Here is a 26,877-nt window from a genome sequence, read left to right as displayed (position 1 = left end):
CTCCCGCGGCTGCGGGGAGGAGGAGGAGGAGGGAGGAAGAGGCGGAGCGGCAGCGGGAGCAGCAGGAGGAGGGGGAGGATGAACCGCGGGGCTCCGGCTCAGCCTGAACTCGCAGCACCCCGGGAGCGTCGCCCCCATCCCGCAGGTGCCCGGGCAGGGGGAGCTGGCCCCAAATATCCCGGGGCTCCCTGGGTTTGGGGTTTTTGGGGGGATGTGTGGAGCTGGCGGGGCTCCAAGGCCGAGCCGCAGCTGCCCTCGGGGGGACATCGGGGGTCCCCGGGAGGTGTTTTTGGGGGGTCCCGGTGCGGGTGGCGGCAGAGCCCCGGCGGGGCCGGGGGGATGCGGGTCCCCCCGCGGTGCGGGTTGGGCTTCCCGGCCGGGCCCTCCGAGCTCTGCCGGGGCCGCGTGGGGACCGCGCGGGAGCGGCGGGAGCGGCGGGGGGACCCCGGATTTGGGGAGCCCCGGGAGAGCCGCGGCTTCCCTGGGCGGGAACGCAGAGAGAGGAGAGCCCCAGGAGCCCCAGCGGGGACCCCGAGAGGGGGGACCCCTGGCAGTGAAGTTTTCACAACATTCTCCATTTGCTGTTTCCCTTTGCAGCTTCAGCCATTTCTGTTTCAGAGTCAGATCCTCACCATGGGCTCTGCCTTCAGCTGTGCAGATTCCATCTGTGCAAGCAGGCAGAGCTTGGGGTGAGGGGCAGAGGGAATCAGCCAATTCCTGCCCCAGGCAAGAAGAGCCAGGTACATTGTCCCCCCTTTGCCCCAGCAGTGTTAATTTGCATTTCTAAAGCTCCTCGTGGGTGCCTGGAATGCAGCTTCTCTTCCAGAGCAGCTTCAGCAGCCTCACATGTGGCCCCCCCACAACCTGCTGATTTTTTTTTTCCTTCAGATCATCTGTTTACTGTTTATGGGTAAAAGGGTCACACTTAAATCTCTTCTAGTTTTACGAAGTGCAGCCTAAAGGTGAACGTTGAAAAATGCAGACCAAAATTTTGGTATCTCTAAGAGCCACATAAAACACAGACAAAAAAAATTCCAAAGCAATTCACTTTCTTCTCTTTCTCCTTGGAGTAAAAACTCATTCTCACATCCCTGACCAAACCCAACCGGCAATATAGAAGTAGGATTATTACAAAAAATACTCCAATGCTATAAACTTTGCACTGAAACTGCAGGAAAAAAGAAAAACTCTACCACTATGTTTAGTGGAAGAGTCAAGGCATTCCTTAATTCTGGCCAGGATGTGCTGCAGAAATCATTCCATCCCCACAAAGCCCGGGCGTGCAGAGAAAATCGTTCCATGACACGTGGGTTTTACTTGATTTTTCCCGAACTTGATACAGTCTGAACCAGTCTAAATCCACTGGTTAAATGTTATGTAGTTTCAGGCTGTGCAGTTTTTAGTATTTGGTTTCCTTGTGGCCCCGGATTTCTTTGCTTCTGCTGTTAATGAGGTGGGAAGTGCTGGATTTCCTTCTCAGCCTTTTGCAGACCAGGTGTCTGCAGCCCTGGCAGTGTCTGGGGTAAGTGTTGGTTGCTGTTTGCTGCTGGGGTTGATGTTTTGCTTCTGGTCGTTATCTTTGTGGGTATCTTTTGGGCCATTCCCAGTGTGTTGAGATGTTAAACTCATCTCCGTTGAGTGGTGTAACATCTCTTAACAAAACCTTTAACATTTCTTTCCCCAGAGCCAAGGCAAAGCAAGCCTGAGTAGAGAAATGAAAGGTTAACAATGTTAAAGTCTATGAGCTGGTGTATTTTCCATCAATGCCATGGCAGGCAGGGCAGTGTGTGAGTGTAAGTGAGAGCCAGAGTGGAATTGTCCCGTGCTCTTGCCCAGCAGCTGTGGCAGGGCAGGCCCAGAGAGCGCTGAAGCTGCAGCAGTGGCAGCAAGGGCTGTCCCCGGTGGCTGGAGCTGCCAAAGCAGGGTGGCCAGGCCGAGGATTTCAGCAGAGGATGTGTGGGCAGGCCCAGGGCCTTGTCCCGCTGTGGAGCCCTGGCTGCTGCTGCGCTGCCTTCAGTGCAGCTCAGTGGGGGCCTCCCATCCTCCTGCTGCAGGCGGGAAGTGCAAATCTCCGGGGCTGCAGAGACCTGGAGCCGAGGCTGAGGGGTCCCCCGTGCTCAGCTGTGCTGGCGGCTGTTTCTGGCCTCGGGGCCACTTGGCACGGGCCACGCCACTTGGCCACCAGTGGTGCTGCTCTGCACTCCTTAGGCAGGAGCCGATGTCCTGCTGGGATGTTGGCAAAAGCAAAGTGCCAAGGCAGGCTCTGTGCCAGCCCAGCTTCCTGGGGGAGAGATTGCACCAGAGACAGGATTCTGGCCACAGACTGCTTTAAATGTGCATCCCTTATCTCCACCCTGCACTAGGTGGAGAATTCTCAGGGTAAGGAATTCCTGAGATCAATTCCAAGGGGAAATAATTGAATATCTGCCCTGGGTCTGGCTCTTCTTCTTGCCCAAGCCAATGGCAAAAGCCGTACCCATGGCATCTTGGTTTCTATCCCCAGCTTCCAAAGGTGTTTCTTTCTTTCCCCTTTCATTCTTTGTACCCAGCCTGAGCTCTGGGGGTGCCAGGGGTTCTGGAGGTCCCATTGTATTCCTAAAGCTGCCATAACCCCCTGGAGGATCTTTCCTGTAAAATGAGCTCTGCTGTCTGAGTCTCTTTCATTTTCAATGCCTTTTATTGGAATGATTTCTTTTAGAAATATCTTTAAAAGTGATCCAGGGGTTGCTGAGCAATCAGAATTGCATTTGCCCCCTGTTAGGTGAGATGGTGTCACCAGAAGATATTGAAGCCTTCCTGCTCAGGGCATTTCAGTTCCAGGCTCTTACAAGCACACACAGCTGTGCCAGTTGAGCTGACCATGGGGGGTAACCTGGGCTTTGTCTGATTCCCTTTCCTCAATAACAGCGTGTCTTGGAACTCTTTTCCCTTCTGCTGCCCTTGAAGAGCCATCCACAAAGACATTTTCTGCCTCAGGCCAGGCAATGTCTCCTGAATCTCCCCCAGGCTGGGTCTGGAGCTGTGTCACTTGAATGCAGTGCTGGGTTTCTTCCCAGCCCCTCTGGGGGCTGTTCAAACAGGAGGCTGGGTTAAACCCTTCCCCTGTCCTCAGTTCTGAATCCTCCTGTGCCACTGAACAAGTTTCACACTGTAATAACCGAGCACTGCTCATCCATTGCGAGGCTCTTTTGGTTATCAAAGCTTGAACTTGATGGCAGACTGGAACAGTTGGAGATCCTGTTGTCATCAGGTTTTGGGCCTCGGTTCCCGTTGAAGCTGTGGCTGAAAAATTCTGCAGGCAATGAGACCACTCTGGCCACTGGGTGAAACTTGTTGGCCCAGGAATTCCTTTGGCATTGCCCTGTTGAACATTCACCTACAATTCCAATTTCTTTTCTGAGTCTGGAAGAGCCACAGCTGAGGCATCAATATTTTTGGTTGTTCATTTTCTCAGGTTTTGCTCTCTTTCTCCTGTCCATACCACAGCATGGAGGCTGTCTGGGGTTAAAAAGTCCAGACATTTGACACAAAGGTACAGCAGCAATAGCCTCTGTATCACCTTTTACAATATTACAATGCCACCATCAACTTCCTTCCTAGTTAATATGAATCACAGTAGGAAGAAAAGAAATGGGTTTATTTCAAACCTATCCCCCACAGCTCCTAAGAGGGATTGAACAAATGATACCAGCTCAGCTTTCCTATTTATTCCCTTAATAATGAAAACACGCCTTTACAATTTTCCCCTCTTAGGTGTAAGATTCAGAGTGGATGGAGAGGCCCCTGTGTCCATCAGGAGAGGCCTCCTCTGGATGCAGACCCAGCCTGGATGTTCTCCAGGGCTGCAGTGTGGTGGGTCCCCGGTGGGATGGGAGCTCAGAGAGCCCTGACAATCCATGTCCATGCAGGGGTGGACTCGCTCCTCCTGAGGGTGCTGCTGTCTGTGCTTGCAGTGTCCTTGTGGGCTGCAGCTGGAGCCCTGACTCCTTCCCAGGGGCCGTTTGGGTGGGCTCTGCCCTGGCCAGGAGGGCAATGCCTCTGCCAGGTGCTTGTGGCCGAGGCCGTCCCCTGGGTGCTGGGGCCCCCTTGGGCCCTGGGGTTGGTCCCTCAGGGGCTGTGGGAACTCTGCCATGGCCTTTGCCTTCAGCTTGGCCTTTTGCTCATCCCTCCTTGCCTTCAGCTGCTGTTCCTTTGTGCCCAAGTGCTGCAGGGCCTTCTTCTGCCACTCCTGCAGCCCCGGTCACTGCCTGTGGGTGCTCATCCTCTGAGAGCTGCTGAGCTTTCTGCAAAATCTTTCCTTTCTGCAGGGACCCAAACCAAATCCTTAACAGAAAATCCTGAACCTTCCATGTGCACTCTGCATTTCCCAGATGTTCCTTTGTTTTGCTCCGTGTGCTCAGGGTCCCCTGCACAGCCCGTGTGGCAGAGCCGGTGCCTGTCCTGCCGCAGTGTCCAAAGGCGGCCCCCCCGGCGGGCAGGGCCGGCAGCTCCCCGGGGCCGGGCAGCGGCCGGGGCGTCCCGCAGCCTCCTGGGGGCCGGGGGCCACTGCCGGCCCTGCCCGGGGCTGGTGGGGTCAGGCAGCGCCCGGCGCTGAGCCCCGGCTGCCCCACAGCCCCGGCCCGGCCCCGCAGCTCCCCACAGGCCCCCAGCCCGTGCTCCCGGTCCCGCACCTCTGCGCCCGCTGCTGCCGCTGCCCACCACAGAGAAACCCCTGACATCCTGACCTCCTGCTTTTCCTCTCCTGGAAACCGGGAATTCAAAGTATCAGCTGGCAAATTGTCAGGATAAGACCCTGCTGAAAAACATCCCCATCCTGAGTACTTTTCTGTTCCTCCTCTTTGCCATCATCCTTTTTCTTACCACACACATTCCTCCTGCTGCTTCTTGCCTGAACCATATTGCTGCACACTCCTCTTCACCCAATCTCTTCCCAGTGCACCAACACCATCCATCCCCTGTTGTCCAAATCCCTTCTCCCCTTCCCTTATTGCCCTCCTGGGTGTCCATGTCCTTAATTACCTCTAAGGGAATGTGCAAACTACCTCAGCATTCTCCCATGGGACCCTTCAGAGACATTTTGGGATCATCCTCCCTTTGGCCAGGACCCCTCCCTGGCTTTCCCTTTTCTCCCCTCCATGGGTGCCCTGCCGTGTTCACTCCCCGAAGATCCCAGGGCACTCACTGATGAGATTTTCAGTGCTCTCTCCCTGCTGACTCTTCACAGACCTCCCTGATGTGTCACTCGTCTGTCTCCTGGTCACTCCTGGGTCCCCAATCAATCCCCGGTGCCGCCACCAGCCAAGGGAGCCGATCACCCAAAGTGGGTGAGGCACCTTCAGCTGCACTCCCTGCCCCAGGGTGTGTGGAAAAATTGACATCACCAGAGGATTCTGTCCACAAAGCAGACAGAGGAGTCCTGTGAAATTAATTTCATTTCTAAAAATGGGAGAGGCCATGGGACATTCCCCATGGGATCTCTCCAATTGTTGGAGGACACAGCCTCCATTTCATCCTAATTCTCCTGGCCACATCTCCCTCTGCTTTCCCCATTGGCTGAAGTACTTGAGAGCTACAGACTTCCCGATCCAGCTACTACATACTCCCTGAATATGCTCCCTGCTTTTATATAGCAAATGATATTCATGGCTCTGTTAAGTCTTTGTTTTTCTTCTGGAAGTTCATTAATAGAGCAGGACCTTGGCTGAGCAGCAGTCTATGTCATCAATTAATAACATTTTCTAAAACCGATTCCTTCTCCTGTCACTCCCTTGTGTACATCTCCCTGGCCCTCTGAGCCTTCCCCAACTGGACTCCCCGCCTCGGCCCCATCGCCCCCGCGAGGGGAATTTGGGGAGGTGGGAGTGGGGCAGCGCCAAGGCCGGGCCCCCCCGCGCTGTCCTGGCGGGAGCGGCTGCAGTGGGGACCGAGTGCGGGCGGGAGCGGCCGAGAGCCCAGCGCTGCCCCAGCCCGACCTGCCCCAGCTCCATCCCTGCCCCTCGGCTGGGATGCTGTGGGTCTGGGGGGAAGAGGGAGCCGGCAGTGGGTGCTGGGCCTGGGGGCAGGAGGAGAAGGGAAGGAGAAGCAGGCTTGAGGAACAGAATGGTCAAACAATGTAGGTGGCAGGAGAAGGTGGGATTGTGCAGGAGAAGGAGGAATATCAGGAGGAAGAGGAGTGTGAGGAAGAGGAGAGACACCAGAGGAGGAGGAGGAGGAGCAGAAAGAGGAAGCAGCAGAAGGTTCCACCCCTCCCTGTATCTGCAGCCTCCCCCCAGCCCCAGGAGCGCTGCTTCCCCCACATGCCGCCAGTGACTGTGGAGGGAGATCCAGGATTTTCAGGGGATGAATCTTGGTGTTTCTGAGCTTTCGTGGGCTAAATGTTGGTGCTTTGGTTTATGTGGCAGCTGAATCTTTATGTTTTGGAGGAGGCTTTTGCTGACTTGTGATGTTTGGGGAGTTTTTGATCTGTGTCTTGAAGTTTGTGGGATTTTTGGGCTAAATCTTGGTGTTTTGGAGGTTCTTACAGACACAAGATTCCCAATGACTTCCTGAGATGAACTGAAGCACGGAAGAATCTCCAGTCCAAGGTGCTCTCCTCTTGTTTTTTACCCCAAACCAGGATTTTTCATTCCCTGGGCGTGTCTGGATGGAGGAGGAGGAAAAGCCCCGGAGATGCTGCAGGAGGAGGAGCTGCAAACCCAGCCCAGGGAGCTGCGGGGAGGAAAGAGCCCCCCTGAGCCAGGAAGGCGGGCGGAGATCCAGCCGGAGCTCGGAGCTGGTGGAGAAGCCTCATGGCAGGGAGAAGCCCCACAAGTGCTTGGAATGTGGGAAGGGTTTCAGTCGGAGCGACAACCTGATCCAGCACCAGAGGATCCACACTGGGGAAAGGCCCTACGAGTGTGGGGAGTGTGGGAAGAGGTTTCGGACCAGCTCCAATCTCCTCGTACATGAGCGGAGTCACACGAAGGAGAAGCCCTTCTGCTGCCCCGACTGCGGGAAGGGCTTCAGCCAAAACTCCAACCTCACCAGGCACCAGCGCATCCACACTGGGGAGAGGCCCTACGAGTGTCCCCAGTGTGGGAAGAGGTTCCAGACCAGCTCCAGTGTCCTCGTACATGAGCGGATTCACACAGAGGAGAGGCCCTTTCGCTGCCCCGACTGTGGGAAGGGCTTCAACCGCAACTCCAACCTCACCGTGCACCGGCGCATCCACACCGGGGAGAGGCCCTATGAGTGTGGGAAGTGTGGGAAGAGATTCTCCAGGAGCTCTCACTTGACCCAGCACCAACGGAGGCACCCCTAACTGAAGCCCTGTGAGTGCCCCGAGTGAGGGAGGAGCTTGGAGTGAGGGAAGAGAGTGAGGGAAGAGCTTGCTGCGCTGCTCCAGCTCCATCCCCCATGGGAGGATCCGGGCTGGATGATCCCCAGTGACCCCCGTTGGACAGAGCCCTGGTGCCCCCGTATGGGGAATAAAACAGAGAGTAAAGCAATGGAGCTGATAAAGGGGCCCGATATCTGAGGCCTGACTGAGCCGAAACTGTGGGAGACACAGACACAGTTTAAGTCTCCCTGGGCAAGAAGTGACCAAGCAACATGGTGTGAGACTTTGTGATAAGATAAATGTTCCCAGGTTACTGTATGTCACAAAGAATGTGTTACCAATGGGAAATTGTTACCAAAAACAGAGCCCTATATAAGCACCATAGAAGTAAATCCCTGTATAAAAACCTGGTACACTCAATAAAATTGGCTTTGGTCTAAACTCGGATGTCCTCGTCTCTCTGTGGTGGATAACTGTCCTGGTTCAGGGCAAATTTAGGGAAAGAACCCTAAAAGGGTTCCCTTAGGAAAGCAGATTCAATTGGCCCTCCCCCCAACCAGTTCGGGAAGGATACCTCTTTGGAGGAAAGTGGAAAAAACCTGTTTATTAAACAAGCAAACTTAATATTAAACAATAAAACTTCCCGCCACTCCAAGAGAGAGATAAACTCAGAAAAATCCCCTGGGTTGCAGCTGGGCTCACTCAGTCTCTGATCAGTCCCTCCAGCGCTGGAAATGCCACGGCCCAGGCCCAGCCCACTGGGCCACAAGTGCTGCTGCTGCTGCTCTTCTGGGTGTTCAGTCCAGAGCAGGTCCAGAGAAAGGGAAAACACCACAGTCCAGGGAACTTCTTTGCCTCAGCTAGCTAAAACTAACTAGAAAAAAAGCAAAGGAGAGCTCTCTCGCTGTCTGTCCATCTGCAGATGAAACAGTCCAGGAGCAGGAATGTGGAGGAGGGAGTGCAGTTCTTGAAAACAAACTCCGCGCTTCTTCCCCCCCCACCCCCCTTCACTCCTGGAACAAGTCTTAAAGGTGTAGAACTTATTATTCAACATAAACAGAGCAGACGATTGGGGATAAAGGCATCATACAGTCAACCTAGGACATTCCACCCCTTATCCCCATATCGTCAGCTTACTACTAAAACTAATATATATATTCAAACCCTACAAACACATATATTATACATCCAATATACAGCTATACACAGACAATGGCAGTAATATTCAGCAAACAGTGATATTTACACATAGTTCTCACCCAACAATCAGATCTCCCTGAGGTACACATCGTGTTCTTCCATCTTTCTGTATTATCCACCATGTACAACCTGGTCCCTGTGCAAAGACAATCCCACGAATGGGTTTGTCTGTACTCGAGCCAGAACTGATCCACACTGATTTCCCTAACAAACCTCTGACATGTGCCACTGGGACTTTGTCTCCATCTACGATATGCAAAAGCTGAGATTGGGCAGGGCCCAATCGACTGGTAGAGCCTCAGGTGTTAACTAACCAGGTGGCTTTTGCCAGATTCTGCTCCCAGTTCTTGAAAGATCCCCCACCCAATGCTTTCAAGGTGGTTTTTAACAGTCCATTGTACCTCTCCACTTTGCCTGCAGCTGGTGCATGGTAGGGGATGTGGTACACCCACTCAATGCCATGTTCCCTAGCCCAGGTGTTGATAAGGCTATTCTTGAAATGAGTCCCATTGTCTGACTCAATCCTCTCAGGGGTACCATGCCTCCAAAGGACCTGCTTTTCAAGGCCCAGGATGGTGTTACGGGCTGTAGCATGAGACACAGGGTAGCTTTCCAGCCATCCAGTGGTGGCTAGAAGCAACCACTGAGCACGTAGCGCTTGCCTTGGTGTGTCTGGGGCAGTGTGATGTAGTCAATCTGCCAGGCCTCCCCATAGCTGTACTTGGACCACCGCCCACCATACCACAGGGGCTTCACCCGCTTGGCCTGTTTGATGGTAGCACAGGTCTCACAGTCGTGGATCACCTGAGAAATACAGTCCATGGTTAGATCCACCCCTCGGTCTCGTGCCCACTTATAAGTGGCATCTCTACCCTGATGGCCTGAGGCATCATGGGCCCATCGTGCTAGGAACAACTCTCCCTTGTGTTCCCAGTCGAGGTCTATCTTTGACACCCCTATCTTCGCAGCCTGATCTACCTGCTGGTTGTTTTGCTGCTCTTCAATAGCTCTGTATCTGGGGACATGGGCATCTACATGGCAAACCTTCACAGGTAGCTTCTCTACCCGGGTAGCGATATCTTTCCACTCTTCAGCAGCCCAAATTGGTTTTCCTCTACGCTGCCAGTTAGCTTCTTTCCACCTCTCTAGCCACCCCCATAGAGCATTGGCTACCATCCATGCATCAGTGTAGAGGTAGAGCTTTGGCCACTTCTCCCTTTCTGCAATGTCTAGGGCCAGTTGAACGGCTTTGAGTTCAGCAAACTGGCTTGATCCACCTTCTCCTTCAGTGGCCTCTGCAACCCGTCGTGTGGGACTCCATACAGCTGCTTTCCACTTCTGATTCACCCCTACGATGCGACAGGAACCATCAGTGAAGAGAGCATAGCGTGTTTCCTCTGCTGGCAGTTGGTTGTATGGTGGAGCTTCTTCAGCCCTTGTCACTTGTTCTTCTTCATCTGTGACACCAAAACTTTCACCTTCGGGCCAATTTGTAATTACTTCCAAAATCCCAGGGTGATTCAGCTTACCAATATGGGCACGCTGTGTGATGAGAGCAATCCACTTGCTCCATGTAGCACTGGTGGCATGGTGGGTGGAGGGAACCTTTCCTCTGAACATCCACCCCAGCACCGGTAGTCGGGGTGCCAGGAGGAGTTGTGCTTCTGTGCCAATCACCTCTGAGGCGGCTGGAACTCCTTCATAGCAGCCAAGATTTCCTTCTCTGTTGGGGTGTAGTTGGCTTCAGACCCTCTGTAGGTCCGACTCCAAAATCCCAGTGGTCGGCCCCGAGTCTCATCAAGCACCTTCTGCCAAAGGCTCCAGGACAGACCATGGTTCCCGGCTGCAGAGTAGAGCACGTTCTTCACATCTGGTCCTGTCCTGACTGGGCCAAGGGCTACTGCATGAGCAATTTCCTGCTTTATCTGGGCGAAAGCTTGCTGCTGCTCAGGGCCCCAGCAGAAATCATTCTTCTTGCGGGTGACCAGGTAGAGAGGACTCACGATCTGACTGTACTCAGGAATGTGCATTCTCCAGAAACCGATGGCGCCTAAGAAAGCTTCTGTCTCTTTCTTGTTGGTTGGTGGGGACATGGCTGTGATCTTGTTGATGACATCTGTAGGAATCTGACGCCGTCCATCTTGCCACTTCACTCCCAAGAACTGAATCTCTCGAGCAGGTCCCTTCACTTTACTCTTCTTGATGGCGAAACAAGCTTCCAGGAGGATTTGGATGATTTTCTCTCCTTTCTCAAACACTTCTGCTGCTGTGTTCCCCCACACAATGATATCATCAATATTTTGTAGATGTTCTGGAGCCTCACCCTTTTCTAGTGCAGTCTGGATCAGTCCATGGCAGATGGTGGGGCTGCGCTTCCACCCCTGGGGCAGTCGGTTCCAGGTATATTGCACTCCCCTCCATGTAAAGGCAAACTGAGGCCTGCATTCTGCTGCCAGAGGAATGGAGAAAAATGCATTGGCAATATCGATAGTGGCGTACCACTTCGCTGCCTTGGACTCCAGCTCGTACTGGAGTTCCAGCATGTCTGGCACAGCAGCGCTCAGTGGTGGAGTCACTTCATTCAATGCACGGTAGTCCACTGTCAATCTCCATTCTCCTTCAGATTTACGCACAGGCCAAATGGGGCTTTTGAAGGGTGAGTGGGTTTTGCTGACCACCCCTTGGCTCTCCAGCTCTCAGATCATCTTATGGATGGGAACCACAGCATCTCGAGTTGTTCTGTACTGTCGATGATGCACTGTTGAAGTGGCAACTGGTACCTTTTGTTCTTCTCCCTTCAAAAGTCCTACTGTATTTGGATTCTCAGACAGTCCAGGCAAGGTGTTCAGTGTCTGGATGCCCTCTGTCGCTACAGCTGCTATCCCAAATGCCCACCTGAGTCCCTTTGGGTCTTTAAAATACCCCCTTCGAAGGTAATCTATGCCCAAAATACATGGGGCCTCTGGGCCAGTCACAATAGGGTGTTTCTTCCACTCATTTCCTGTCAGACTTACATCAGCTTCCACCACGGTAAAGTCCTGTGATCCACCTGTCACACCGGCGATAGAGACAGATTCTGCCCCTACGTGTCTCGATGGAATTAACGTGCATCGTGCACCAGTATCGACCAAAGCCTTATATCTTTGTGGTTCCGATGTGCCAGGCCAGCGAATCCACACAGTCCAGAAAACACGGTTTTCCCTCGCCTCTACCTGGCTAGAGGCAGGGCCCCTCTAAGCCTGGTTATCCTTCTTGCCTTGGGCGTATGTCTTAGAGGTTCCTTCAAGAGGATCAGACATGTCATCATCATCATCATGCCTGGCAGTTTGGCTACGGGCAACTGGAGCTGCTCTCCTTTTGGTGGCACTTCCTCTCTGAGTCTTACCTTCCTTCAATTCATGCACCCGTTGTGCCAGAGCACCAGTAGGTTTTCCGTCCCATTTCCTCATGTTTTCTCCGCAATCGTGCAGGAAGAGCCAAAGCTCAGCTCATGGGGTGTACCTTCTCTCACCATTTGAGGGACGTCTACGTTGGATACCAGAACCTCTGATCTGTACTGCTGAGATTTGGAGAAGGTCCTCCTTTATCTCTTCTCTGAGTCTCTTATGATTCTCCTCTATCTTATCTTCTAATTTCTGCAGACGTGTTTCCACTGCTGCAATTCTGGCATGGGTTGGGCCTTGTACAGCATCTGCATATGCTCGGAGTTTCCTTGCCATTTCGAGCACGGTCTCATCCCTCTCATCTTGCTTCATTATTGCTAAGGCAGAAGTGTAGTCATGTGGCCCAAGCCGTACAAGTTTTCGCCACATCACAGATGTACATGGTACCAAGTCTGGATTCCTAGTTGTTATTTCATCTGAGAAGATAATCTCTGCCACTGCCATTTTTCTCAGACGTTGGATCCCTTGTTCTATAGTCTTCCACTGGGTTTGCTGCATATAAAGATCATCTACACACAGGTATATTTGTGCTACACTTTCCAGAACCCGTGCCCAGAGGCTGTGAGGGTTAGCCCCCCTCATCATTCCTTGATCAATGACAGGATCATGTGACAGGGATCCCAAATGTCTTGCCTCAGTACCATCCAGAATTGTAGCCTCGCCTGCAGCATCCCAAAGACGGACCAACCAACTAATTACAGACTCATCAGGTCGTCGGGTGTAATCCTTCCTTAGGCCACGAAGGTCCTTTAGGGAAAAGGACTCAGTATTGGCCTCTGATCTTGTACCAGTTGCTTTGACTTCTGATTTTATGTCAGCAGGCATTGAGGGTCCCTCTCCTACATTATCATCATCATCGTCATCATCCACTGGTCGATTGGTCTTTTCTGTGCGCTTCCCACTTCTTGTGCTAGTAGCAACAGCCATTGGTTGAGGCTTGGCTGCTGAGTCTGGTTTAGCTGCTAGCCTAGGCTCACTGTCTGGTTTAGCTGCTGGCTTTGAGCCGGGGGTGTTGGCTGCAGCCTGAGTGACTGGGATAGATGCTGATTTATCTCCCTGCCCCCCTTCCTCTGTCTGCTGCCCTACAGTATGTAGCAGGGTGCAATAAGCATATGCCAGGGCCCAGCTCACTGCAATGATCTTTTGCTCCTTAGAGTTATCATGGCACTTCTCTTTCAGGTACTTCGCCACCTCCGCCGGATTCTGGATTTTTTCACTTGGAAAGTCCCAGGCTATAGGGTCAGAAAATTCCTTTAAGATTTGGCCCATATCCTCCCATTTCCCACACCACTCAGGATTTCTCACACCTGGGTCTACTCCTGGGTCAGAGGTCTCATCAGCCCCTCTAGAAATCTCAGCCCTCATTCTAGAGAGACTGCAGACTGTATAGAGAAAGCTTACCAGATTAAAGACCAGGAAGATGGTCTCCTTAACAGTCAGGGGAAACTGAACATTCTCTAATAGGGAGGTAACAAATTCAGAGGAGAAGAAGGAAAGCAAAGGCTGAAAAGCCTCATCCCCTACTTCCCCTCTAACAAACTGGCTGTACAACCATAACCATGAACCATACATTCCAGGAACAGACCTCAGCACCTTTATAAACCCTCTGGAAGCTATTACAGCCAAGCACAGCCCGATGGATATTCTGGTCAGTGCCCTTCTACTGCAAAACCTACGTATTAAGGACAATACCGGAGCTATTCCTGGATAAAAAAATAAACCTAGGGACCACAGGGGGATTAAGATCTCAAAAACCCCTAGGGACCAGAGACACATGCAGGCCTTCACCCCAAGAGACAATATTAATTCAAACAACATAACCAGTAACTGCTCCATACCCAGACAAAATAATTGGAACAAAAATATGATTACAACAGGGTTTTTTCCACTCTCTCGAGCCCCACGTTGGGCGCCAAAATATTTGTCCTAGTTTAGGGCAAATTTGGGGAAAACCCTCTGAAAGGAGCCCCCAGGAAATAAACCCCCACGGCCCCTCCCCACCCACCTGGTTCAGGGAAAAATTTCCTCTGAGAGAGAAGTGGAAAAGAACCTGTTTATTCAACAAACAAAGCACTCCCCAGCACCAAAACAATTAACAACACTACATGACAACAAAACTCTTTCACCCCTCTGAAGAGCTGAACAAATCCAGAAGGTCTTTCCTGGGAGTGGTCGCCCAGGTCTGGGCACTGGGGATTGCTCTCCAGCACTGGGGATGGCTGCTGCAGATCACCAAATGCAGGCTCCTGGTGTTCCTTGGTGTTTCCCAGATCCCAGTCCAGAGCAGGTTGGATGATATTCAGAAAGAGAAAAGGAAAAAAAAGCAACAGTCCAGGGAAAGAATTGGACTGCTTAACCTAACTAGGAAGCAAAGCAAGAAAGCAGGCAAAGCAAGCAAGCCAAGCAAGCAAGCAGGCAAAGCAAAGCCAGCCAGCCAGCACCAGCCTTTTCTAGACAGCAGACCATGGGGGGAGGTGAACCAGATGATAACACGGCAAAACAAACCTTCACTTTCAGAGTCAGTTCTGAAAGCACAGAACATAATATCAAACGTAAACAGAACACATGATTGGAGATACAAACACCATAACAGTCACCCTAGGACAGCCGTTAAGCCACTTGTGCTCACTGCCATTCCACATGTAACACGAAATTTTGGGTCTATCCTTCCCAATTACCTGGGCCTGACACACCTCGTAGATCTTCTCTGAGGTTTTCATCCATAGGTCTTCTGGGTAGACGGGGGCCCCAGATACAGGTATGGTTTGGGCGATGATTTGCCCTTTGGGAAGGTAGACTGGCGGGTGAGCACAGTGCAGCCACAGCACCAGATGTTTAGGGTTTGCAGGTGTCAAATTGGGTGCGACAGTGATGTCGAGTGGCGTGTATTTTGTGTCCCCAAGGACAATGTACATACTGTGGAGTTTCCTCCAGGTCCCTGGGTCCTGTGTGTCAACCATGACAAAGTGCCAATTGCTATCCCTGAGCAGTAGGAGTTCGGTTAGGGCCAACCTGTATGGAGAGAAGTTGGACTGGGTGTTAAGGATGGGCCTGGGATGGTCGGGGTCCCGACCAAGCCATGCCTGTGAGATGAAATTCCCGACTCCTCCCACGCAGGCTGGTTCACCAGCTCTTGTTCCCCTATTGTGCACTCCAGAAACGTCATGTGTGGTATTAGAGTTATTGTCCTCAGGTGGGTATGCTAATGTGTTGTCCCTCCTGCCCCCTGATGTTATGTTTCCCACCAAATTTGTGTCCTCACACAGGGAGGGACTGCGCTGGGAAATTAGTTTTTTGATTGTCCCCCTGGGTTGAAGGCACCTTGCCCTTGCTGTTGGTTTTTAAAACGTAAGAAGTCCTCTTTGAGGGGGCAATGAGATGCCCGGTGTCCTTTCTTATTGCAGAGGTTGCAGGGCTTTCCTGGATGGTAACCTTTGGGTGGTGGCCCAGTGAAGCGGCGTGCAGGAGCTGGGGCCGCGGATGGCGTGTGGGCTTTGGCGAAGGAGACTCTCCGTGATGGCGTTTGGGGTGTCCCCGGAGGGTCCTTTGATGGCAGGGTGACCCTTTGAGCGCACACGTCCAGCATGTCTTGGAGCGTTGGCTCTGGGTCGAGGGGCAGGCTCAGCATTGCCTGTCTGCAGGCCTCATTGGCGTTCTGCAGGGCGATTTGCTTCACCATGCCCTGCCTCAATCCCTCCTCTGGAACCTGTGCTTCAGCTGCCCTGTACAACCTGTCTATGAAACTAACGAAAGATTCCTGTGTTTCCTGCTTGAGAGAAAAACAGTTAACAACAGGACCACTGGGTCTTAACTTAAAAAATGCTTTTTCTGCTGCCTTGGCAGTTGCTGCCAATGCCCCCCTTGGAATCTTTTCAGCCTGTGTTGTTGCCACGTCCCACTCCCCCATCCCGCACAGATGATCAATGGTTAACATGCCTCCATCGGTGTCAGAGGAGGTCTCGGCTTTTGCCCAAAGCTGGGGTAATGCATCTCGTACCTCCCGCCTCCATGCAGATTCCCATACCAAAAACTCAGCTTGAGTAAGCAAGCACAAAAACAGAGCACGCATGTCAGTAGGGACGTATTCGTTGGAGGAAAGTGTGACTTTTAAAAGTCCCCGAAAGTATTCACTTTCCCGACCAAACTCCTTTTGGGCTTTGCAAACATCCCTAATCACAGCCTGTGGTATAGGGGCCCACTGTGCAAGGGGTCTGCCCCTCTGCCGCGGCGTGTAGGTGACCGGTGCAGCAGAAAAGGCAAGCGGGGGTTGCGGCAGGTCGTGGCTTCCCCCCTCCCCCCCCCTTCCTCCCTCTCCCCCCCCCCCCCCGGGAATCGAGGCATGGGAACCAGAGGGCGGGTCGTGGGAACGGAGGGCGGAGGCAGGACCAGGGCTAGGGGGTGTGACTGGTGTTACCTCACCCCTAGGGGCGAGGTCAGAGGGAGGACTGCTGAATGATTCATTAGGGGAGGTGCCAGAAGGGGGTGGAGGGGAGGGGTGGGTGGAGAAGTCTCGGGAGTGGGAGGGGTTGGCTGTAGGGTGAAAGGGGTCATTGGGAGACAAAGCACGGAGGGAGGGGGATGGGCATGCCATGTGGTCCCCTCCATCTTGTGCCCTGGGGCAGGGAAGGGGATTATTTTGGGAAAGGTCAGGGAAAGGTTGTGGAGAGGGATCTGGGGTTTTAAAACTCACAACTTTACTACTATGGGGCAGGACTGTACAAAGAGAGCAACTTTGGGGAGGGGAAGGGTGCAGGGCGATGCCAGCATTGTCCTGTGATGGAACCCGGGGGTTGACAGAGAGGCCAGAATCTGCCTGCGGCTGGTTTTGCCGGGATGCCTGTCTGAGAATCCCCGGGCTAGGGAGAGAGGGATAGGAGAGGGAGTTTGGGGGATTTGGGGGGCTTGGGAGGCAGCGTTCGCCCTGGGGTGGCTCTGGCTTCCCTTCGCAGTTATTTTTGACAATATTTCTCAATTGGATTGCCAGATGGATGAAAATTGAGAGGGACTGGTCGTCCTTTTGAGCAATTTCTTTTTCAACTCAGTCCCAGAATTGAATTTGGTACAAATTTGCCTGCGAGATGTCCTGGAAGGACTGCAGAAGCCACTGGGCAAAACGCTTAACGTCTGACTTTTTACATCTCTTTGCTCCCCCAACTAAAATTCCTAGGATTTGAACGTAAATTCTCTCGTGCGACACAGACAATTTTGCACCCATTATGTCGATGTTAAAGTGTGTCACGAACCTCGCGGCTGGTAAAATAACAAAAGAAAAAAAAAATACCTCTATCGGAAAGCTAGGTAGCCTGCCCTTACACACTCCCTGCAGCGGGAGACAAAATGTGGGATCTTATCGCCCCCTTGTGGGAGAAAGAGAAACCCACCCCAAAAGGAGCAAGGCGTACCCAGCCCAGGGGACCCCGGTAACTCACCACGGGTCCAGCGACGTCCAAAGGGGAAACAAAAAGTCCAGCTGCAAAGTTTTTGCCATGGGGGGACCGAACTTCAGCGGTGCAAGCCAAAGCTGCCGGTCCCACCCCTCTGGAAGCCCTGGCTCCTTAAAACGGAACCGCAGCTTGCGAGGGTGTTGTAACGTCCACGAGGTAAATCCACCAGCCTCTTGGGGCTCAGCGGTCCTCAGTCTTTTGCCTGGAGATCCCAAGCCGCACGTTGGGCGCCACAACTGCCGTAGTGCTCTCTTTTCCCCCCCTTTGTCCCAGCTAGCTCCGTGGGGGAAGGGGAGCGCGGGCAGTCTCCGTCTTTTCTGGCGAGCCCTCGCGGGCGTCGGCCGGGGCTACGTGGGTCTGAGAGCAGAGGCGTGTCCCGCGGTGAATAAAAGGAGAGAGACTTTTCTCTCGCAGGCAGAATTCCGGTTTATTGCAGTTTGGCTGGGAAAGCAAAAACCGAAAAGACTGCGGCGTGCCGCGCTTGAGTTTGTTTGTGCCGCCTTGCTGGTCAGGGGCGGGGCGGCGTGCTCCGGAGCTGGCTGCGAGCCAGGGGAGGCGGCGCGCGGGGCCGCGGCGCGGTGGCCGACTCACGCAGGTGCCGTGGCGGGAGCGGCGGCAGCGGTCGCGGAGCGGAGCAGCCGCAGCAGGGTCGTCTGGAGCGGCGGCGGCGGCGGTAGCAGCAGCAGCACGCAGGGGCCGGCAGAGAGAAAAGCCGCGGCGGGGGAGCGGGGCAGCAGCAGCACGCAGGGGCCGGGCGAGAGAAAAGCCCGGGGCGTCCCCAGCGCCGCGGGTTAAGTACCGAACAGGGGAAACCCGGGGCAGCCAATGGGGTAACGCCACGGGGGGTCTGAGGGCAGTGGGGTGCAGGGGTACATCCAATCGGGAATGGACAGGTGGAGGGTCCCAGGTCATCTGCCGACCCCGCCGCGTGACTGACAGATGGCCTAAGATGTAAATACAATGACTCTGCACTTTCCCGGGAAGGCAAACCGCGGGGACAGATGGGAAAACCCAGGGGGTCGCTACAGAGCGCGGGGGGGGTACATGGAACGAACTTATACATAATAAAACATATAATAACACAATTCCACACCTGAGGGAAACCTGAGGGACACCTGGCACACCTGAGTGACACCTGGCACACCTGGGCACAGGTACATCACACCTGAGTAACACCTGAGTGACACCTGAGTGACCCCTGGACACAGGTGATGTCACACCTGGGTGGGTGCAGGGAGACAGAGCCACCTGTGCAGGGACACGGTGATGTCACGTGTATGACATCATAGTACCTGGGGGATGAGACAGCTGGGGAGGGGGGGAACATCACAACATCACAGCTGCTGAGGTGACACACACAGCAGGAGCCACAAGGAACACCTGGATCCCCCCAAATTACACCTGGGACACCCCCAAAACCACCTGGAAATGCCTCAGGGACACCTGGATCAACCCTGGGACATCTGAACTTCCCTCAAGGACAACTGGATCCCCCCAAAAACCACCTGGGCCTACCCAAAAACCACCTGGACCCACCCAGGATCTCCTGGACCCACCCAGGGACAGCTGGACCCACCCCCCAAACTCACTGGGACCCCACTGAAACTCACCTGGTTTCCCCTCTAAATCCACCTGGGACCCCTAAAACGCACCAGGACTCCCCCAATACCCACTTGGAGCCACCCAGGAACACCTGGGATCCCCCAAACTTATTCGGACCACACAAAGCGCACCTGGAGCCCCCCAAAATCACAGGTGTGGTCCTGCTCCCCCACTCCCCTGGGTTTGAATTTTTGGGTCGATTTGTGGTGATTTTTGGTTTCCATTGATAAAAATCTATCTGGGGGCGGGGCCAAGGCTCATTTGGGGTGGGGCTTCAGGAGGGGGCGGGGCCAGAACCGGGAGCTGGGAACGGGGAGGGGTGGGGCCTGAGGGGGCGGGGCGCTCGGTGGGCGTGTCCAGCAGCAAGGGGCAGGGCCAAAACACGGGGCGGGGTCTAAAGAGGGCGTGATCAGTGTCTGGGGGTTCGGCCTGCCCATTCCCACCCCCCCAAATTCCCCCGGACCCTCCCTCACCGCCCCTCCCCCACCCATGGGACACACCCCGAAACCTCCCCAGCCCCTCCCCCCTCAGCCCCCCCGAGCTGCTTTCACCTGGGAACCCCCAAATCTTTGGGAATTCTCACCTGGGACCTCCTAAAACTCCCCTGCACCCCTCCAAAATCTCCTCAGGACCCCACAAACCTCACCTGGGACCCCCAAACCTCACCTGGAACCCCCCAAATTCTCACCTGAGACCCCCAAACTTCTCCTAGGACCCCTAGACCTCACCTGGGCAGGTGGGAAACCCCAAATCCTTGGGAATTCTCGCCTGGGACCCCCCAAACTTCACCTGGGACCCCCCAGACCTCACCTGGGAAACCCCAAACCCTCACCTAGGACCCCCCAAACCTCACCTGGGACTCCTCCAAAGCTCACCTGGGACCCCCAAAGCTCACCAAGGACCTCCTCAAAATCTCCTCAGGATCCCCCAAAAGCGGCCAAAGGTGAGGCGCGGCCGGGGCGATGACGTCACCTCTTCCTGTTTCCCCTCTCCGGCCCCGCCGCGTTCCCGCGTGTCCCCAACTGTCCCCGGCTGTGTCCCCTCCCCGGAGTGTCCCCAGCAGCCATGGAGCCCCGCGAGGTGCGACAATCCCGGCGGGGGGGCAGGAGGGGACAGGAGAACACAGGGGTGGCAGAGGGGTGGAGAGGACAGGGCGGGACAGTGGGAGATGAGAGGGCAACAAAAGGGACAGAGGGGACAGCAGAGCCCCCCAGGGAGGGGACAAACAGGACCACAGGAGGGCACAGGGGCCACTGTAGGAGGCCACAACTGCCACCAGGCCCCTGACACCTCCCGTGTACCATCCCCAGCTGTCCTCCCACCAGGTGCTGGAGGCGATGGTGGCTGTGGTGGCCACACTGGGCGAGCTGGTGGCCACCCTGAGAGAACTGATGGCCACCGTGTCCAGGCCGCACAGGGACATTCTGCTGGCCGTGTCCCCAGAGTTCCTGTGGGTGGCTGTGGGAACCTTGATCTTTCACCTCCAGGACGCCCTGCGCTACTACCTTGTCCCCTCCCTGGGCCACCGCCCTGTCCCCTCCCTGGGCTGGACCCTGGCCAACCTCGGGGACACCCCAGGGACCACCTGGGCCTGTGTGAGAGCCCTGGCCAGCGCCAGGCGTGTGCTGGACAGGCTCATGGACAGCTGGGCCCGGCTGGCCAAGGCAGCCACCGAGCTCCGCGACGCCTGCAGGGATGCGGCCACCGGGAGGGGACAGCGGCTGGAGCTGTACCTGGGGCTGCTGGGGGACTTGGTGGCCGCGTGTACTGAAGCCACCGCGTTCCCCCGGGAGGTGCAGCACCGGCTCAGGGACATCGAGGCTGCCCTGGAGGGGACAATGGAGGTGTCCCCTGATTTCCGTGCGGCCTTGGTGGCCACAGCGGCCAAGGCTGAGCAGCTGTGGGAGGCCAGTGCCCGCCTGGCCAGGCGACACCTGCTGGGGACACCTGGGGACATCAACACCCTCTTCTTCTGTCCCTCTCCTGGCCACGGTGGCTGTGCAGTGGCCGAGCGGTGCCAAAGAGCCATGGAGGACATCCCGAGGCTGCTGTGCACAGAGCAACATCACCACTGGGCCGTCATCAGGCCGGTGTCACCTCGGCAGAGACTCGGGGACATTCTGAGGGCACTTTGGGAGCACTTGGGGACACTTTGGGAAGGCGTGTGGCGACGCTGGTGGGGGCGGGGGGTGAACGAGCCTCCCCTCAGTGCCTTGCAGGAGACCCGGCTGTGATTTGGGGGCCGGGGGGGTCCCCAGGCAGCCCCCGCTGCTGAGCACTGACCCTGCCCCAGGGGGCGCCAGGACCCCCCAAAAACCACACCCGCACCCCCTTCAGTGCTCCCAAACCCCCTTTGAGCACTGACCCCCCTCACCGGGCACTGGGACGAGTGGAGACCCCCTCTCGGTTTTCTGGGGGTCGAGATGACCCCGAGATTGTGAAAAGTCCTTTTCTCCCAGCCCGCGCGGGCAGAGAAGGAGTCGAGATGCGGAGCTTTGCTTCTCAGGGTCATTTATTTTCCCTTTTCTCTAACACGCTTTGTCCGCTTTGCTGAGCTCTGTCTAGCAGGTCGGTCTGTGGCAGTCTCCCTGCCCTCAGGGCGCTCTTTGCCTTCTACGCTAAAAACTACCTGGACTGTGTTTACAATAACGTGCCAATATCTATCATTTATGTTGGACAGTGTGTCTCTACCTTCAACCAACAGAAAAGTGTCACCATCACAGCAAGACATGGAGGGCAAAAAGAAGGAGAAGAAGGTCAGGACACACCCAGATCCCTCCACCTTGTCCCATTGAACCCCGTATTTTAAAATGTTAAAATTCTACTTTTCCACCCTGTGTTAATTCACCTACCACGCTACTCAAACCCTTGTGCCTTGTAATTCCTCATGCAAAGTTGGCAATTTTCTCCAGGAGCTAAAACCAAAGCCACCGGTGTTCTTGACACCATGCCAAGGTCTCCGAGGCCCCTGCCAGCATCTCGAGCCATCCAGGGCAGCCAGAGGGATGTCCTGGATTCTGACACCCCCCAATTACCGAGCAGTGGGAGCCCCCCAGGCACTGCCCCCCCCTCACTAAGCACTGGGATAGGGACTGGACCCCCCTCGAACCCTGGGAACCCCACAAGCACCAGGACCCCCCAGGCAGCGCCACCCCCGTGCACCGGGACAGGGACCGGGCCCCCCTCGTGCACTGACCCCGCCGAGCACTGGGCCCGGACCCCCTTTGTGCCCCCCATCCATGACGGAGGTTCCATCCCCTCCGCTTTGACCCCCCCAGAGCCGCGGGACCCCCAGGAACAGTGCAGGGACTGTGGGGGACCCCAAGGGCTGGGGGGACACAAGGGCTTCACCAGCACTAGGGGAATCCCCTAGGGTTTGGTCCTTCCCCCCCCCCGTTATCTCCCAAGGCCCCCTATTATCATCAGGGTCCCCCCCAATTTACTGGGATCCCCCCATTCACTGCTTCCCCCCTTCACCAAGCCCCCAAAATCGCTGGGAACCCCTGAGCTATGAGCCCCCCCCACCAGTGCACCAGGACCCCCCACTCACCTCCCATCCCCCATCCATGGGAACCCACCCAAATCACAGCAGCACAAGGAGAAGAAGCCAACACCTTCCCCACATCCAGCATGGATCACCAGGACCACGGATCAGCAGGGCTCTGCCCAACGGGGGTCACTGGGGATCATCCAGCCCGGATCCTCCCATGGGGGATGGAGCTGGAGCAGCGCACCAAGCTCTTTCCTCACTCTCTTCCCTCACTCCAAGCTCTTCCCTCACTCCAAGCTCTTCTCTCACTCTCTTCCCTCACTCCAAGCTCTTCCCTCACTTGGGGCCCTCACAGGGCTTCCCTTAGTGGTGCCTCTGTTGGTGTTTGGTAAAGGTGGAGCTCTGTGCGAAGCTCTTCCCACACTTCCCACACTCATAGGGCCTCTCCCCGGTGTGGATGCGCCGGTGCACGGTGAGGTGGGAGTTGCGGTTGAAGCCATCCCCGCAGTCAGGGCAGCGGAAGGGCCTCTCCTCTGTGTGAATCCGCTCATGTTTGAGGAGACGGGAGCTGGTCAGAAACCTCTTCCCACACTGGGGACACTCGTAGGGCCTCTCCCTGGTGTGGATGCGCTGGTGCGTTCTCAGGCCTGAGCTCCGCCCAAAGCTCTTCCCACATTCCAAGCACTCATAGGGCCGTTCCCCAGTGTGGATCACCAGGTGCTTGATCAGGCAAGTACTGTCTTTGAAACCCTTCCCACACTTCCCACACTCGTAGGGCCTCTCCCCCGTGTGGATGCGCCGGTGCACGGTGAGGTTGGAGTTGCGGTTGAAGCCCTTCCCGCAGTCGGGGCAGCGGAAGGGCCTCTCCTCTGTGTGACTCCGCTCATGTCTGAGGAGATCGGAGCTGGTCCGAAACCTCTTCCCACACTGGGGACACTCATAGGGCCTCTCCCCGGTGTGGATCCTCTGGTGCCGGATCAGGTGGGAGCTCCAGCTGAAACCCTGCCCACATTCCAAGCACTTGTGGGGCTTCTCCCTGCCATGAGGCTTCTCCACCAGCTCCGAGCTCCGGCTGGATCTCCGCCCGCCTTCCTGGCTCAGGGGGGCTCTTTCCTCCCCGCAGCTCCCTGGGCTGGGTTTGCAGCTCCTCTTCCGGCAGCATCTCCAGGGCTTTTCCTCCTCCTCCATCCAGACACACCCAAGGAATGAAAAATCCTGGTTTGGGGAAAAAAACAAGAGGAGAGCATCTTGGACTGGAGGTCCCTCCTTGCTCCAGTTTATCTCAGGAAGTCATTAGGAATCTTGTGTCTGTAAGAATCTCCAAAACACCAAGATTTAGCCCAAAAATCGCACAAACTTCAAGATACAGATCAAAAACTCCCCAAACATCACAAGTCAGCAAAAACCTCCTCCAAAACATAAAGATTCAGCTGCCACATAAAAACCAAAGCACCAACATTTAGCCCACGAAAGCTCAGAAACACCAAGATTCACCCTGTGAAAAGCCTGGATGCCCCTCCACAGTCACCTGCTGCATGTGGGGGGAGAAACGCTCCTGGGGCTGGGAGAGGCTGCAGACACAGGGAGGGGTGGAACCTTCTGCTGCTTCCTCCTTCTGCTCATCCTCCTCCTCCTCCTCCTCCTCCTCCTCCTCCTCGTCTTGTGTCTCTACCCTTCCTCACACTCCTTTTCCTCCTGCTATTCCTCCTTCTCCTGCACAATCCCACCTTCTCCTGCCACCTGCATCGTTTGACCATTTTGTTCCTCAAGCCTGCTTCTCCTTCCCTTCTCCTCCTGCCCCCAGGCCCAGCACCCACTGCCGGCTCCCTCTTCCCCCCAGACCCACAGCATCCCAGCCGAGGGGCAGGGATGGAGCTGGGGCAGGTCGGGCTGGGGCAGCGCTGGGCTCTCGGCCGCTCCCGCCCGCACTCGGTCCCCACCGCAGCCGCTCCCACCAGGACAGCGCGGGGGGGCCCGGCCTTGGCGCTGCCCCACTTCCACCTCCCCAAATTCCCCTCGCAGGGGCGATGGGGCCAAGGGGGGGAGTCCAGTTGGGGAAGGCTCAGAGGGCCAGGGAGCTGTAAACAAGGGAGAAGGAATCCGTTTCAGAAAATGTTATTAATTGATGACACAGACTGCTGCTCAGCCAAGGCCCTGCTCTATTTATGAACTTCCAGAAGAACAACAAAGACTTAACAGACCCATGAATATCATTTGCTATAAAAAAGCAGGGAGCATATTAAGGGAGTATGTAGTAGGTGGATTGGGAAGTCTGTAGCTGTCAAGTACTTCAGCCAGTGGAGAAAGCAGAGGGAGATGTGGCCAGGAGAATTAGGATGAAAAGGAGGCTGTGTCCTCCAACAATTGGAGAGATCCCATGGGGAATGTCCCATGGCCTCTCCCATTTTTAGAAATGAAATTAGTTTCACAGGACTCCTCTGTCTGCTTTGTGGACAGAATCCTCTGGTGATGTCAATTTTCCCACACACCCTGGGGCAGGGAGTGCAGCTGAAGGTGCCTCACCCACTTTGGGTGATCGGCTCCCTTGGCTGGTGGCGGCACCGGGGATTGATTGGGGACCCGGGAGTGACCAGGAGACAGACGAGTGACACATCAGGGGGTCTGTGAAGAGTCAGCAGGGAGAGAGCACTGAAAATCTCATCAGTGAGTGCCCTGGGATCTTCGGGGAGTGAACATGGCAGGGCACCCATGGAGGGGAGAAAAGGGAAAGCCAGGGAGGGGTCCTGGCCAAAGGGATGATGATCCCAAAATGTCTCTGAAGGGTCCCTTGGGAGAATGTTGAGGTAGTTTGCACATTCCCCCAGAGGTAATTAAGGACATGGAACCCAGGGAGGGCAATAAGGGAAGGGGAGAAGGGATTTGGACAACAGGGGATGGATGGTGTTGGTGTGCTGGGAAGAGATTGGGTGAAGGGGAGTGTGCAGCAATATGGTTCAGGCAAGAAGCAGCAGGAGGAATGTGTGTGGTAAGAAAAAGAATGATGGAAAAGAGGAGGAAGAGAACAATACAGAGGACTGAGATTTTTTTCAGCATGGTCTTATCCTGACAGTTTGCCAGCTGATACTTTGAATTCCCAGGAGAGAAAAAGCAGGAGGTCAGGATGTCAGGGGTTTCTCTGTGGTGGGCAGCGGCAGCAGCAGGCGCAGAGGTGCGGGACCGGGAGCACGGGCTGGGGGCCTGTGGGGAGCTGCGGGGCCGGGCCGGGGCTGTGGGGCAGCCGGGGCTCAGCGCCGGGCGCTGCCTGACCCCACCAGCCCCGGGCAGGGCCAGCAGTGGCCCCCGGCCCCCAGGAGGCTGCGGGACGCCCCGGCCGCTGCCCGGCCCCGGGGAGCTGCCGGCCCTGCCCGCCGGGGGGGCCGCCTTTGGACACTGCGGCAGGACAGGCACCGGCTCTGCCACACGGGCTGTGCAGGGGACCCTGAGCACAAGGAGCAAAACAAAGGAACCTCTGGGAAATGCCGAGTGCGCATGGAAAGTTCAGGATTTTCTGTGAAGGATTTGGCTTGGGTCCCTGCAGAAAGGAAAGATTTTGCAGAAAGCTCAGCAGCTCTCAGAGGATGAGCACCCACAGGCAGTGACTGGGGCTGCAGGAGTGGCAGAAGAAGGCCCTGCAGCACTTGGGCACAAAGGCACAGCAGCTGAAGGCAAGGAGGGATGAGCAAAAGGCCAAGCTGAAGGCAAAGGCCATGGCAGAGTTCCCACAGCCCCTGAGGGACCAACCCCAGGGCCCAAGGGGGCCCCAGCACCCAGGGGATGGCGTCGGCCACAAGCACCTGGCAGAGGCATTGCCCTCCTGGCCAGGGCAGAGCCCACCCAAACAGCCCCTGGGAAGGAGTCAGGGCTCCAGCTGCAGCCCACAAGGACACTGCAAGCACAGACAGCAGCACCCTCAGGAGGAGCGAGTCCACCCCTGCATGGACATGGATTGTCAGGGCTCTCTGAGCTCCCATCCCACCGGGGACCCACCACACTGCAGCCCTGGAGAACATCCAGGCTGGGTCTGCATCAAGAGGAGGCCTCTCCTGATGGACACAGGGGCCTCTCCATCCACTCTGAATCTTACACCTAAGGGGGGAACATTGTAAAGGAGTGTTTTCATTATTAAGGGAATAACTGGGAAAGCTGAGCTGGTGTCATTTGTTCAATTAGGAGCTGTGGGAGGTTAATTTGAACTAAACTATTTTTTTTCTCTTCCTACTGTGATTGTAATTATCTAGGAAGGAATTTGATGATGGCATTGTAATATTGTAAAAGGTGATACAGAGGCTATTGCTGCTGTACCTTTGTGTCAAATATCTGGACTTTTTAACCCCAGACAGCCTCCATGCTGTGGTATGGACAGGAGAAAGAGAGCAAAAC

General features: G+C 55.4%; 2 protein-coding genes across 2 annotated transcripts in view; one reads left to right on the top strand and one right to left on the bottom strand.

Annotated features, from left to right (window-relative positions):
* LOC140681562 (uncharacterized) overlaps window positions 1-26,877 on the top strand; it is a 422,013-nt gene continuing 395,136 nt past the window's right edge. Inside the window, 3 exon segments of the mRNA XM_072921494.1 lie at window positions 1-145; window positions 6,617-7,278; window positions 9,116-9,122. Of these exon segments, the coding sequence (XP_072777595.1) occupies window positions 6,644-7,278; window positions 9,116-9,122 (642 nt within the window). The 5' untranslated portion in view covers window positions 1-145; window positions 6,617-6,643.
* On the bottom strand, window positions 22,861-24,034 carry LOC140681535 (uncharacterized). The gene is made up of 2 exons (XM_072921427.1): window positions 24,026-24,034; window positions 22,861-23,589 (listed from the first exon to the last, which is right to left on the bottom strand). Exons 1-2 carry the CDS (start codon window positions 24,032-24,034, stop codon window positions 22,861-22,863), a joined length of 738 nt encoding a protein of 245 aa, XP_072777528.1.

Source organism: Taeniopygia guttata, chromosome 37 (genome assembly GCF_048771995.1).
Source record: "Taeniopygia guttata chromosome 37, bTaeGut7.mat, whole genome shotgun sequence".
NCBI lineage: Eukaryota > Metazoa > Chordata > Aves > Passeriformes > Estrildidae > Taeniopygia > Taeniopygia guttata.
This window is presented reverse-complemented; position numbering and strand designations above follow the sequence as displayed.